This window comes from Trichogramma pretiosum, unplaced genomic scaffold (genome assembly GCF_000599845.2).
Source record: "Trichogramma pretiosum strain Unisexual culture from Peru unplaced genomic scaffold, Tpre_2.0 scaffold8, whole genome shotgun sequence".
Lineage (NCBI taxonomy): Eukaryota > Metazoa > Arthropoda > Insecta > Hymenoptera > Trichogrammatidae > Trichogramma > Trichogramma pretiosum.
The window spans coordinates 1,204,016-1,218,124 of NW_019641699.1; the positions used below are offsets into that span (position 1 = coordinate 1,204,016).

General features: G+C 33.9%; 2 protein-coding genes across 4 annotated transcripts; one reads left to right on the forward strand and one right to left on the reverse strand.

The window, feature by feature from the left end:
• The first annotated feature begins 732 nt into the window (after positions 1 to 732).
• On the forward strand, positions 733 to 8,964 carry LOC106651218 (adenylate cyclase type 9). Of its 3 annotated transcripts, XM_014369656.2 has the most exons (12): positions 733 to 1,584; positions 1,767 to 2,060; positions 2,152 to 2,422; positions 2,492 to 3,377; positions 4,058 to 4,336; positions 4,820 to 5,310; positions 5,389 to 5,547; positions 5,671 to 5,897; positions 5,961 to 6,299; positions 6,371 to 6,720; positions 6,795 to 7,360; positions 7,428 to 8,964. In XM_014369656.2, exons 2-12 carry the CDS (start codon positions 1,780 to 1,782, stop codon positions 7,821 to 7,823), a joined length of 4,245 nt encoding a protein of 1,414 aa, XP_014225142.1. In that variant the 5' UTR covers positions 733 to 1,584; positions 1,767 to 1,779; the 3' UTR covers positions 7,824 to 8,964. The 3 variants fall into 3 exon arrangements, with proteins under 3 accessions (XP_014225142.1, XP_014225141.1, XP_014225143.1); XM_014369655.2 differs by having other exon boundaries at positions 734 to 2,060; XM_014369657.2 differs by having other exon boundaries at positions 734 to 2,060; positions 5,692 to 5,897.
• A 3,204-nt stretch (positions 8,965 to 12,168) lies between these two features.
• Positions 12,169 to 13,887, reverse strand: LOC106651199 (TIP41-like protein). Its single transcript, XM_014369618.2, has 6 exons — positions 13,689 to 13,887; positions 13,351 to 13,602; positions 13,083 to 13,262; positions 12,791 to 13,013; positions 12,564 to 12,722; positions 12,169 to 12,490 (listed from the first exon to the last, which is right to left on the reverse strand). Exons 2-6 carry the CDS (start codon positions 13,533 to 13,535, stop codon positions 12,263 to 12,265), a joined length of 975 nt encoding a protein of 324 aa, XP_014225104.1. The 5' UTR covers positions 13,536 to 13,602; positions 13,689 to 13,887; the 3' UTR covers positions 12,169 to 12,262.
• Positions 13,888 to 14,109: the final 222 nt, after the last annotated feature.

The window sequence follows — 14,109 nt, forward strand, 5'->3', positions numbered from 1 at the left end:
ATCTGCGGGAATAAGCCGTTTTGACACGATATAAACTCTGTTTAGTATTTACCATTAGTATCAGGAGGGTAAAAATATTTAAATAATAACATCGTTAATATGATTGCGTCCGAGCATGATGCGATTCCACCTGAATAACGCTGAAAATGAAAATGACTCTCCTAAAATGAATTAGGCTTGATCATAGGTCGCAAGTAAGGTATAGCGTCGAATGATTGTTATATTACAGCAATTCCAGATAAATATTATATGAATGGTAACAAATAACAAAACCCATATTATTTTTATAAATGTTTCGATAATTTAATCTGTATTATAAAAGTTGAAGCAGCTAACGGATCACGGATGTTATTCAATGTTTGCGCTACGACTTAAAGATCAAATAGCCCCGAGATATTGCCCACGGGTGCGAATAAAAGGTGGAAACGATCATGAAAAAAAATCAAGATCGAATTCACACGTACAGGCACTGCGATATAGTGAGATATACATTTTAAATAAGTTAAGAACGCGTTTAGTGTTATGTACACACTCGCCCAGCTCGACTCTACAGTTGATGTACAGAATTAACTGCCTCAGCAACTGAGCCGAAGATGATGGCGACGATCGACGATCACGAAGAGTCGATGAGTCACGCGGTCTGCCGTGCATGTTTGGCCATGGCGTGGTCGACCATATAGACCTGCAATGACACACATATAATATATAGCCGCGTGCCAGATAAACGGCGGATGTTGAAAGATCGGGAGCTTTTGTTCGCAGTCTCGGCTCGTAGTTTCAGTATAGCGCGCCGCACTCCGTCATACAGTCGCATGTGTACTTTGCGCGCAACTCATTCCCTATATCCGCTAGTGCAGTCAGCTGCAGTTTTGCTATATTACGCCTGTATTTGTATACCTATATACATATGCAGACGAGCAAGTCACAAGTGCCAGCATCGCGTGTGCGAGCTAAAGCCGTCTGCCAGTAGTACCTCAGTCAGCTCCACCAGTGCCGCCCGCGCGTACACATTGACACTCGCGTCAACACATTTACATGCCCGTATAGCAGGTATATTTGTACATATACATCATTATTGCGACAGTTTTGTAAGTTTACGTGTGATAAACTTGTGGTCTGCGCGCAAGCGTACTTCGCTAATACTGCATCAGCTCCGATTCTTTCCAAGTTTCGACTCCTGGCTGCTGGCTCTCGATGCTCGCAGCAGCTAGCAGCAGCTTTTTCAGCTCATTCACTGATCATTATCAGCGACGCCAGTCTCGACTTATTTTTATTTGCTCATCTCGAACCGTTGATGCTGTTGCTGCTGCTGCTGCTGTCACTGTCACCTTGTCTATATGCCTTCTCTGACACCTGACCGTGCAACATTACACCAATTCTTTAAAACATTGTAAACAATGTTTTGAACATGGCGAGCTGCGAAAAACAGCTGATCAGGACTGCTCATGGTGTCTACCTCTAATTATTGGCGCGAAACAGAGCAACAGCTCAATGTCAAACGTTTCTTCGGGACAAGCAGAAGAATGTCTCGAGAAACTAGAATTTACAAGGCCTTGATCCCCTCGCACAGTCGGACTACGTTCGGTAAGAGTCAATAGCACTTGAGAAAATTCGCTGCATTCCAACGCCCAAAAGTTTTCTCCAAAATCATGTTGCTCTAAAGTTCGAAAGCTCCGAGCTTTTCTGCTTCGCTTCGATTCAGTTTCTCATAACTTTTTCGCTTGTTGGTGCTCGTCTGGCAATGGCTATTGCTGTTATTGCAATAGCTTCTCAGTCAATATGTCCAAGTCCGCGTCCGACAAACGTCACTCTTCTGTTAGTTTCACTCGTGCCAAGGATGATATCGGTGATGCAGACGATGAAATCCACATGAGTTTGGCACCGTACCTCGAAGACTACTTAGCCTATGGAGGCCATGGACCAGGATGTTGTGGTGTTGGTCTACCGATGCCCTTTGAAAGAGCTGCTGCCAGATGTTGGTGGAATCCAAAGTTTGATTCTGAAAGCCTTGAAAAAGAATATAAAAATAATGCTTTCCCCCAAATTAGATTGCGCTTCAGGTAAATGCAACATTTTCTTTTCTTCATTCTTTTTCACCTTTTATAAAGACTGTTTCACTTTTAATTGCTAATTACTGCTCAAATTTTACAGATATGCATTGTTATATATTTTACTGGTTTCACTATCATGGTTTATTTACTTTACTGTATTAGGAATAGAAAATAATAGCCAATATTGGTCAATCTCAGCTATTTTATTTGGATTTCTTAGTTTGATAACTACCATTATGTTATACATTACTTTTAAAAATTGGTATAAAAAATGTGTAACAATTATGTCAGTAGTAATTGCAATAGTCCTCTGCATTGAATCATTGGTTTTATTGATTTGTGTTCCACCTCAGATTGATGGATTAACAATGGTAAGACTTTTGATTGTTAATTTAAATAAATTTTTATTGTAAAATGTACATAATTATTCATGTTTTCAGGTTGGACATTTTACTTTGTGTGCTGAAATTTTATTACTCGTCTATACTGTTTTACCAATGCCTTTATATGCTTGTGTCCTAATATGTGTTTTATACTCATCAATATTTGAATTTTTGACCAATTATTTATATGTATATGAAGACACAAAGAGTCAGTATGTGGTACCTGTTGAAAACACAAACAGTTCTCGTGGAGTATACCGAAGAATTATTGCAATGAGCAATACAATTATTTCTAGTTTGGACTCAAATATCACCCAGTCAAATTTTTCTACAAACACAACAGATTCTACATATATCGGTGAAGTCTTCACTGCAGAGAATTTTGATATGGGCACTAACTTAACTATTCACATCATATTACAGTTATGCATTCATATAATTGGTTTGCACATTCTTGTAATGACGTTTGTGCGAATGCGAGGAACTTTTATGAAAGTTGGTCAGTCTCTTTTTGTACGTAAGCAGCTTGAAATGGAGAAGAAATTAAAAGAGAAAATGATACATTCGGTTATGCCACCAAAAGTCGCTGAATGGTTGATGGCGGAAAGCGAGAGTAGACGAGAGAGACAAGACTCTTTAAAAAAAGGATCGATACCGTCAAACAATTCGGACATACGCTCTTTATTTCGACCTTTCAACATGCATTCTATGAATAACGTGAGCATATTATTTGCGGATATCGTTGGCTTTACCAAAATGAGCAGCAATAAGACAGCTGAAGAGCTTGTAGATATACTGAACAACTTGTTTGAGCGCTTCGACGAGTTGTGCAAGTCAAACGAATGCGAGAAAATCAGCACCCTTGGGGACTGTTACTACTGCGTGAGTGGTTGTCCTGAGCCAAGAGACGACCACGCCAAATGCTGCATAGAAATGGGACTAGGTACGTTAAGTAGCATTACGTCATTACTTATAGCGTATGAAGAATAGTTGCTTAAAGTTTGACGTTTGGAGTAGTTTCGGTGATTCGCTTGTAATTTTTAATGGCATCGAGTTACTAGTCGCGTCAAGGAGAAGTCGCTAGTATGTCTCATAACTTATTTAATTTTTGTAACAATTTTCAAGTCCAGTATGAAGTCGTTTGTTTTACGGTGGCAGACACGCATAAACGCACACTTGTTGGCGGTGGCCGCGCCGCGACCGAGATGCATAATTTACCTGCACTCGTCTCATTCGAATTCTTTTGTTTGTTCAATGCGTTGCCTTCGTTTACAGAGCGCAACAGCAGGAAATTTTATTTTACGGCTTAAATACGAGTCACGAGCACTTTTATCTCCAGGCATCTTCGTACTTTGTTGGAACTTTTAAACGTTTCAGAGTAGGAATTATTTGCTCCGAATGATTAAAAACGGCGGAAACGGGACGAGTTACAAAATTTCACTGAACGTCATTTTTTTACAAAGCCAATCGATAGACGTTGGTCGTGTCGTGCTGTCGATCGTATCCGAGCACGATCACGACTCTTAAATGAATTCTTTATGATCGCAATGTATTTTCAGGTGTTTTGCTTGTTGCTTGTCAACGTGCATAATATTAAAACTGAAAAAGTAATTGTTTTTCCAGCGATGATCGAAGCGATAAAACAATTCGACGAGGAGCGAAAGGAAGACGTGAACATGCGAGTCGGAGTTCACACGGGCTCGATACTCTGCGGTATCGTCGGCACAAAGCGTTTCAAATTCGACGTCTGGTCGAACGACGTAACGTTGGCCAATCATCTCGAAAGCACCGGTCAAGCCGGTCGAGTTCACATCAGCGAAAACACGCTCAAGTTCTTGAACAACGAGTACCTCGTCGAGGAAGGCAAACCCACCAAGCAGAACAATTCGCCGAATGCACCATGTGCGTGTGTAATTATAGCAGCTGTGCTCTTTCTGCTTTTCCTATAAAATATATATCGAAACGACGAGCGCATCCGCAGAATTCAATTAAGGAGCGAGCGCCGTTGCTCTCGAGATAATCGCGTGTAATCAATTGGAGCCCGTTATTAAAATATGTGCGTGCACATAGCGACGCTCGCGTGCTCGTTCTATAAACGCTGGCGCGCGGCTCTTTTGTTCTTGATAGGCGCAGATACCGATGCACGCGTATTGTCGTGCAACGGTTGCGTAAGAGCGCGTTACGCGAATCTATTTCAATCGATACGTTACGGCAATAAAAGCTCTCGATACGTTGTTCCGCGTACTCGCGACCGATGACGCTCTCATTGGTCTCTCTTTTTGCAACGACCAAATTTCTCTACGTATTAACTTTATTACGCCAGCATTTCGCTCTATTCTCCTTCAAATTCCAACAATGACTTTTTTCTTTTTCATTTTCTCGCAGATATAAAGACGTACTTTATAACTAAACGAAGGGCGGACGTCGTGAAGCAGTTCGATCAGAATGTGAGTCATGAGCAGGCGACGGATACAACACCCCGTCAACGATTGGCATCCTGCGGCAACAAATCCCGGCCTCATTATCTGCACATGGTCACGAATCCCAGCAGCTATCGCAACAAGGCCAGCTCCCTGCCAAGTATTCTAGATTCGGATAACGATGCCGAGTCTACTACGACCGCCGCGGCTTCCGGAGTCGAGCCCGACGATAGCGACAAGTCGCATTCCTCGACTCCTTGCAAGAAAAAGCGCCACAATCCTTGGAAATATCTGCAAAGACAAAGAACTACCGAAGAGATGTCTCCGCTTGAAATGGAGAGGCGTGAAGACAGCATCAGCAAGAACTTCGTCATCAGACCCGAAGTTGCGCAAGGATTACTTGCCAATATGGCTAATCCTGAAAGTATCGATGGAGACGTAGAAGAAGAGCTCAAGGTATTGCATCTTTAATGCACCAATGTAATTTTCCTACTAAGCTGAATGTGCCATTGATCAACGATTTCTCTTTTCAAGTCTTTCAATATTTGCTCATCCAGAGTCAATGAAGTTGATTCGAATCCTATGCCTTCTAGTCCTTTGTTAACGGGACAGGACTCGCTGAGTCACGCATCGTCTATCTGTAGCAGAAAAGATTCGGGTTTCCGGAGTAGAAGAAGCAGCATACAGCAACAGGTATGCTACAGGCTGCCCATAGCCATGCTTGAAACATTTCGCATAAGACTTTTTTTCTTTTTTCTTTTGTTTTTATCATTATTGCTATTACGTACGTACAACGCCAATCGGTTCCTCAATGAGATATATCAATGTTCTGATCAGTTGTACCTGATGAATGTCATCAATAATCCTAACGATTTACTGGGGCAAAGAGTTAGCGGTTATCACTCAAGTTCGACGATCGATTCAGCCAACGAAGTTTCATCGTCGATTCTTCCAAACCCATCTTCACCTGGAGTTAGTGATAATCCTGAATTTCGTGAATGTTTTCAAAATCTCCGTAAGCAGTCTGACCTGCAATTAATCAAGTAAGTGAACTCTTGAAATTTCCGAATTTTCAGGAACTTTTTAAATACTTTGGTCGATTGCAGATTAATACAAGATAATGTTATGTCACAACGCTCATACTTCGTTAACCCTCCGTTGTCTAAAACAACGCTATTTTTTAAAAACAAGGAAATGGAAAAAGAATATCGGCAACGAGCACATATTGCATCTGAAGAATCGTCTTGTACTCCACCGACTTTAGCCACTCCGCGTTTTAATACGTACTTCGATATTTGGGTATCCGCCATTGTATATACAAGCACATCGTTTTGCTTGTATTTACTTTGTGAACCGAGTAAGCTCTTCTACATATTTTTGGGCTTAGCTACGCTGATACAAGTTGTAGCCGTTTTACTTTGCCTTCATCGATTAGTTAAACCAAAGTAGGATGTGATTTTAATAATAACGCCCTAGAAAAGCGCTAAAAGAAATTAATTACTTACATGTTTTTTAGATCGACCCCTGGAACATTTTCTTACCTGGCAGCTCTTACCAGATGGTATCCTTGGCATGCGTTGGGTGCTTTTTTCGTTGGATTACCAATCGCTTCAATTCTGATAAATTTTTCGTGTAACAGTTTTTTTTCAAACTTTTTCCACCTTGAATATCATTTCAATCTTCTTATTGTTGTCGCTCTTGTGCACTTCTGCAATTTTACTCAACTCAACTGTTGGATGAAAAATTTTTTGGTCTCCGTGTTTGGATTGTTATTTTTAAGTTTAATTATATATAACAACAGCCACGATTCGCAAATGTTTGTCAACACTCGGCTCAATATTTCAAAAGGATTTGACATCGAGACAGGTATGAAAATGTAACTTTTTTCGATATTTTCTAAACTTGACGATTTTATAGGAATAATTTAAACATTTTTTCAGACTCTGATAATACGTCGACAATACTTTCTCGAATACTTTTAAATCATTCAATGTTAAGTTCTGCTAATCAAACACCTATTTTAGATGCCTCGTTTCTCGATGTTGCACAAGAATACACCACACGCTTATATAAGAGGGAAATTTTTCTAAATGTTTTTCTTATTTTACTATTAGTTTGGTTCTTGAATCGCGAATTCGAAATAAGTTACAGACTTAGTTTCCATGGAAATTCTGTTGCTGCTTCAGACAAAACTTGCGTTCAAACTATGAAAAATCAGGCTGAATGGCTATTACACAATATAATACCTAAAGATGTGGCTGATACGATAAAAACTACATCTAAATATTCACAAAATCATAAAAATGTCGGTATCATTTTTGCAAACATTGTCAACTTTAATGAATTGTACGAAGAATCTTATCTGGCCGGTAAAGAATACTTGAGAGTGTTGAATGAGCTTATAGCCGATTTTGATGAGCTACTAGAAAAACCGGAATATTCAAACGTTGAAAAAATTAAAACAATTGGAGCAACTTTCATGGCCGCTAGTGGTTTAAATCCAAGAGTATGATCTTTTGATAATTAATGTTTCAAACAAATTTTCAACTACTTATTTTAATTTTAATAATCAGATACGTGAACAAAATGAGCACGAAAATACGCACCTTCATCAGCTTATGGATTTTGTTGTGGAACTGTTCAAAGTATGCAATGATTTCAATCGTGATCTCTTGGGATTCAAACTGGTCATGCGAGCAGGATTCAACTACGGCGACGTTACTGCAGGTGTTATTGGTGCCACTAAACTTTATTATGATATTTGGGGTGACGCGGTAAACATTGCATCTCGTATGGATTCCACGGGTGTCCGCGGTGAAATTCAATTTCCTAAAAACTGCCTTGACGTTGTAAGCGAATGTTATAATTATGAACCTCGGGGTACAGTTTTTGTAAAAGGTAAGGGAGATATGGAAGTATTTCTCATGAAAGACAAAAAAACCAATAATTTTGACAATATAGAAAAATAAGATTCGTGACAATTATTGTCACGAGTTTGTATGGGCCTTGAAAAATTTCATTCATGGGGGTATTTATTTAACATGGAGTATTTTGGAAAAACTTTATTCATTGAAAACTTGAAGAATTTGATAGTGAATGTACTTGATACTACTGTTCAGTGGAACATGAATGAGTATGTTGAAAATGAATGTTCCCTATTCAATGGTTACTCTAAAGAATTTTACTGTGATAAATATAATTGAAAATGCCTTTATTAGATTTTGCAAAACATTTTTATCGAATTTTTGGATATCAAACTCTCAATTATGCTCTGTGAAACTAAGCAGATAAAAATAACGACAACGTGTGAAAACTCACTACAAACTTTATAAATATATTATTTGTCGATGTCATTTACAAAGAGTAACACGTTTACAGTTTTTGGTAATTTAACCGTGCTACTTTTCATAAAGGGCATCGTTTATATATTCCTATAAATATTCTATTTAAATAGTGCATATAGTTTATTGCAAGGGTCTTGAATATGTTAGTTAAGATGGTAGTATTAATTGTAAGAAAAATTATATTTACGTATTTGTAATTCGTGTTCGATTGTGATAAACGAACGCCTTACTTTTTCTCGTCGGCTGTCTAAAAATGAACTTTATTGTTATATATCTATTTAGAAAATTGATGTACATTTTTTTGTAAATATTAATGTACATTTGTCAAAGTATATTCGATTCATTTTCAGTTGCAACATATAAAGCTGTCGCCGACGAACATTTTGTAATTATAACATATTAATTTAGAGCTATATAATAAGCTTCCATATTGAGAATACTTCGTTTGTAAGTGTAAATAATTTTGTAAAACAAAATAGATTTATATTATCAATAAACGTTTAGCATCGATTTATTGATGTTTGGAGCATAGTTAAGGGTGTTAAAAAGAATTTTATTTTCGCATATACTATGTACGTTAATGATCTCTCAAAGCCCTTTAATTATAATGTAACTAAGATAATGATTGGGTACCTAAGATAATGATTGAATTACGAAGATTACTAGAATCTCGTTGTCTAAACTCGATATGAAAAAACGAATGAAGATTTATTTTGACTATCACCTATTGCGTACTTAAAATAAAAATTGCGCCTAAGTCAATGAATTGCCAGTTTTTTAATAACCACTATCAATACAATTGTATGTACATATAAATCGATATTTATTTATGTAGGTATAGTAGATAATTCAATAGTTTAGTTGATATAGTTTGAAAAAGTATTTTTATGAAAAGATATTAAGCCTGTCTTCCGAAATTTGATATCTTCTATTTTATCACGAGAAATTCACTTTTTAATATCACTACATAGTTGAAATTGTAAAATAATTATTTATATCATTATCAGAGCAAAACCTTTTAATATAACGACGTTATTTAATACAAAAATATTTAAAAACATTATAGCAAAGAAGTACACTCTACTCAGTTAAATAAATCTTGCCTACAGAACATTTTTATAATCTATCATTTGCAGATTTTATTGTAGCTAAGCTATCAAATCATATCATTTTTCATAAATTATATATTTCCTTTAATGAATTTTAAAATTTGTTTATAGCTTGACAAACAATTTATTAATTACTAGATTTAATTAAATTTAACCGACACATTAGCTATATTTGAAAAAGGCTTATCAAGAAACATTAAATAATGAAACAATGAATATTGATTACCAGATCACGTGTAGCAATTTAGATTTTTATAATACATTTGTACAAACTTGCACTTTTATATTTTATTATTGTGCGTTAGTACTCCAGGGTGCAATTTTCCGAATAGAAAAATAATATTTGCCATTACAGATGATGAATAATATTTTGAAAATTTCTAGTTAAAATTACTTGCTAAGTAATCAATTGCATGTGCAGCTAAAAAAAAAAAAGAATTATTCGTGTTATTAAAAGCATTTGTCTTTGAATTTTTAGAAAATTATCTTGTGCCTATTCCAAATGACGTCTCAATGATACTGTTTTATGTATTGATTTGAATTTAATAAATATTATAGATATTTACAGATACTTAGTTCAAAGTTTTTAGTAGATTTCATACATATGAAACTAAGGCAAGTTTTTTAAAATCTTTCTTGATTAAACAAAGTAAATCGATTGAATCATTTTAAATGAACATTCAATCAAGCTATCATATGTTTTGTCATTTTTTATTGGAACATCTTGTTTACAATGTATAGACATATTATACAAAATACACGAAATTTCCGATTCTTTTGATAGCTCTGCGCCATTTTCTTATGTATTTCTCACATCTATGTATTAATTGTAATCAAGATTCCCCAATAGACGAAGAAGCGCAAGAAAATTGAAGCGATTTCCGAGTCAGGGTAAAAATGAAAGTTTTTATTCGTGTTTTTCATATTTTTAAAGAATAATTTTTTGTAAGCATGGACGGCTTTTTTCCGTTAACAAAAAATTTTTTCATGTGCGTAAATAAAATTCATTATCAATTTTTATAGAACTTTGTACAATATTGGAAAAATTAATGTTTCTATGGTTAAAAGCCGAAAAACTTGTGGGTTTATATATACCAAATCAAACTTTATCGATGTTCTACGAGTGAAAGTAACAATAGTTTAATTCTAATCTCTGTGTATATTATTAAACATGAGTTGCAAATAACCAAAGATGAGCATCTGTTCAATTGATTTTACACTGCTTATGCACTTGTGAGCAATTGTGTTTATATAGAATACTTAGTAACAAAGTAAAGATACATATCCACATTATTATCAATGCATTTATTTTCTATAAAAGTATTGAGAAATGTCATAATTTTATCAAATTGTAATGCTACAGATCCTATGATGAATGATAATATTTATTTAATACAGCGAAATATATAAATAAAGATAAACAATCCGTGAACATTTACTGCGTTAATTTTTTTATTATCCTGATATAAAATAATTAAAAACAGTAAAATAGTAGGGCAACTCGTTAATAAGGTGCTATATACCCATGATAAGGTTTTGTAAAAAGTGGGCACCTGGGTACAACTTGTTGTTTGCAGCATTTAAAATAAACGATGTCGAAGATGTAGCAAAGCTTGCATTTATAAGCAAGATAAGTACGATATCGCCTCTCGATAAAGTACTAACTATATTGTAACTAAGTTATTCGAATGTTCGAAACGCAAACGCTGCAAGCAAAGTTCCGTAAAACCTGAAAATTTCTGATATAAAAATCTGAACAGTTATCTTATTATTTTATCTTCAACTTTATAATCAATTTGAGATTTATGTGAAAAAGTTTTAAATCAGAACTGTTCTCATTTTTGAACCTAATTTCCATCACTAGGTTCCTTACCTAAAATATTTTTTGGGGTCTCTAATTAAGTTACTTTCAATAAAGTTCTCTGTGCTAAGTTTGATCTATTTGTCCTTGAAGTCCATTTTTAAAATAATTTTATTCTTAATGAAAAATCTTATAGAGATTTTTTATCTAAAAAAAGAACTACTTGAGATGAAAAATGCATAGAAAAAAAGTCCTAGAATTAGTTTAAAAATATGTATGAGTTTTTTCACGATGATTCATCACTTTTTTTCATTGAGATGCTGAAAATAAAAGATCTTTCACATGTATTTTTTGACTAATTTGCATCAATTTGCATTTTTCTTCGAGTCGGGTCTTATTCGAGATACAAAAATCTCTAATATGTTTTAACAAACAAGAAAACTAAGCATTGGAAACTTCATTTTTAAATGCCACAAGATTGAATAAAAAATTACATAAATCGCGGAGTTGACAAAAGTTGCTTTTGTGGTAATTCACGGTTATCGTGTGCTTTTTTCGCTGAGCGATTGTTTGATTTGTCATTTGTTCAAAGCAATTGACAATTGTTCATTTCAATTGACCTTGATTTCACACTTTGTGTGAGTGCATTTAATTTTATTTTTAGCGTTACTAAAACGATTAATCAGTTTCATCACATTCTCATTTTTTAAAACTCGAAGTAATGGTTATAATAACTCTATAAATATCATGCTTCTTAGAAATATTCAAATTGTTTACATTGAAGAAAGTATCAACGGTTACTAATTATTTTAAATAAAATTATTATGAAAACATTACCACGAATTAAAATCATATTGGGATAAAGAAGTATAAAACAGAATACAGTTGAATTTGTAGCAAATTTCTTCATTTTTTCATTTGTTTGCATTATATATATTCTTGAAATTTCATTTAAAAAATATTTTTTCTGACAAAATAGATTCAGTCTAACAGTAGATTAGTTATAAGAGTTATTTTTATGAATAAAACTAGTTGCTTTTAAATGAAAACATATCAAAAATCGATTTTTATATTAAATAATTAATATTTTAAAACTCAAATTTACATTTTTCAGTTGTATTCATTAACAAATTGATTTCTATTAAAAAAGTACACTAATCTTTTTTTGGAGTATCAACAGCAGATTTGGTAATTTCTATTGAAGTAGTATTATTCTCCAGTCTTGCACTTTGTTGAGAAGAATTAATTAAGTTTTCTGCTGTAGAAGTTGAAGCATCTGGTATTTTTTCTGGCTGAGATACATTAAGTTGATGATAATAACTTTTAACTATAGGTAGATGAGGAGCTATTTCACTTGGTGGCACATACTTTGAAATATTGCCCTGAAAAATTTAAATTATTAATAATTCTGTTTTCTAATTTTAACAAAAAATGAAGGCTATAGGAAAAAATTACCTCAATATCTTCAAATTTGGCTTCCCTTGATGTGTACTCACGTATCATATATGGTTTACCCATTTCATGATACAAACGAGTATCATTTAATCTTATCATTACATTATCTATTCTTAAAAAATATTGTAGCAAAATAAAAAAAGATCCAGGCATCACTCTCTGAAATAAAACATTTAGAATTAATTATGTTCAACCACATAATTTTGGTAATTATAAAAATAACAAACCATTTTGACAGAAAGGGATGCAATTCCATTGTCATGTAATTCATCTTCAAATAATGTAAGATCAACATAAAATAGTATTTTTTCCTTTTTTTTTAATTTTTCCATATTAATTCTTTCTTCTGTATCTATAATTTCAAATCCAGTATAAGTACCCATATAATCAGTTGTAAATGTCCAATCAAATGGTTTGATTTTTTCTTGTAAATATTCTTTATTATCTGATCTATAATAATATTTATAATTATTAGAGTGTAATTAATTAAGTTTATGAAAATAATCATAAAAAATATACCTTGACTCTCTCCAAGCTTCAGCACAAGCTAATTCTATATTTATTTTTCCATTTGAAACTCTTTTCAGAGCATCTAGCGCTGTAAATTCTATCTTGGCTCCATTTTTATGTTTTAAATAGAGAATGTTATTTGGAAATACCATGTCTGGCATATGGGGCATTTCCAGGGCACGGCTATAACTATAACAAATTAACTCAATTTAGTTTTTAAGTATTCAATTTAGAATCAATGTCAAGGAAGCAAACTTTAATTTTTAACAATACTTACGAACAAAATTGACATTGATTAATATCTTCAGGACAACCTTGGTTTTCTTGACCAGTTACTGAGCATTTTGAATGAAGTATGTGAGATTTTGTATATTTCATATACCACGGTGGATAAACATGTTCTTCCTCATTTACAGGTAAACGTAAAATGTCAATACCTCCAGGATTTTTAATAGTAGTCATTTTTCAACTAGTGGATTATCTTCTATAGGAATTATTATTAACTTCAAAAGTCCTTTTTTTAGTATGCCTTTAATAAAAAATCATTATAAAATAAAAATAGCATTTTCAACACAGTAAAAATAAATTCACAATTATTATTGTTTTTGTTTTTACCTCTATAACCTTAGCTTTACTTTTTTCGCAAATAAGTTTACTTTTTGCGAATTTGATAATTTTACAAAATTGAACTCATCCGAGTATTCAAAGCAAATTGAGTATTAGCATCAAAATGTTTGGCATAATCAAAAAAAATTCTTTTCCAACCCGACCGAGAATGGAGACTGAATTAAACACTTTGCTAATGGTGCATCATGATGGGCTCAAAGGCCAATGTCGCACAGCGGCGCATGATGCGCGAAAGCAGACGCCAAAATTTTGCAACTGCTCAAATTGCAATTTCAATTAAACATTCAAAAACTAACAAAACTTGGTTCAGTTTTTTTTTAAATATGCTGATTACTTGAACTATATATAATAAGATAAGATGGGTTGGAAGAAAGAAAATTGAACCAAATATTTTATCTTGATTAAATTT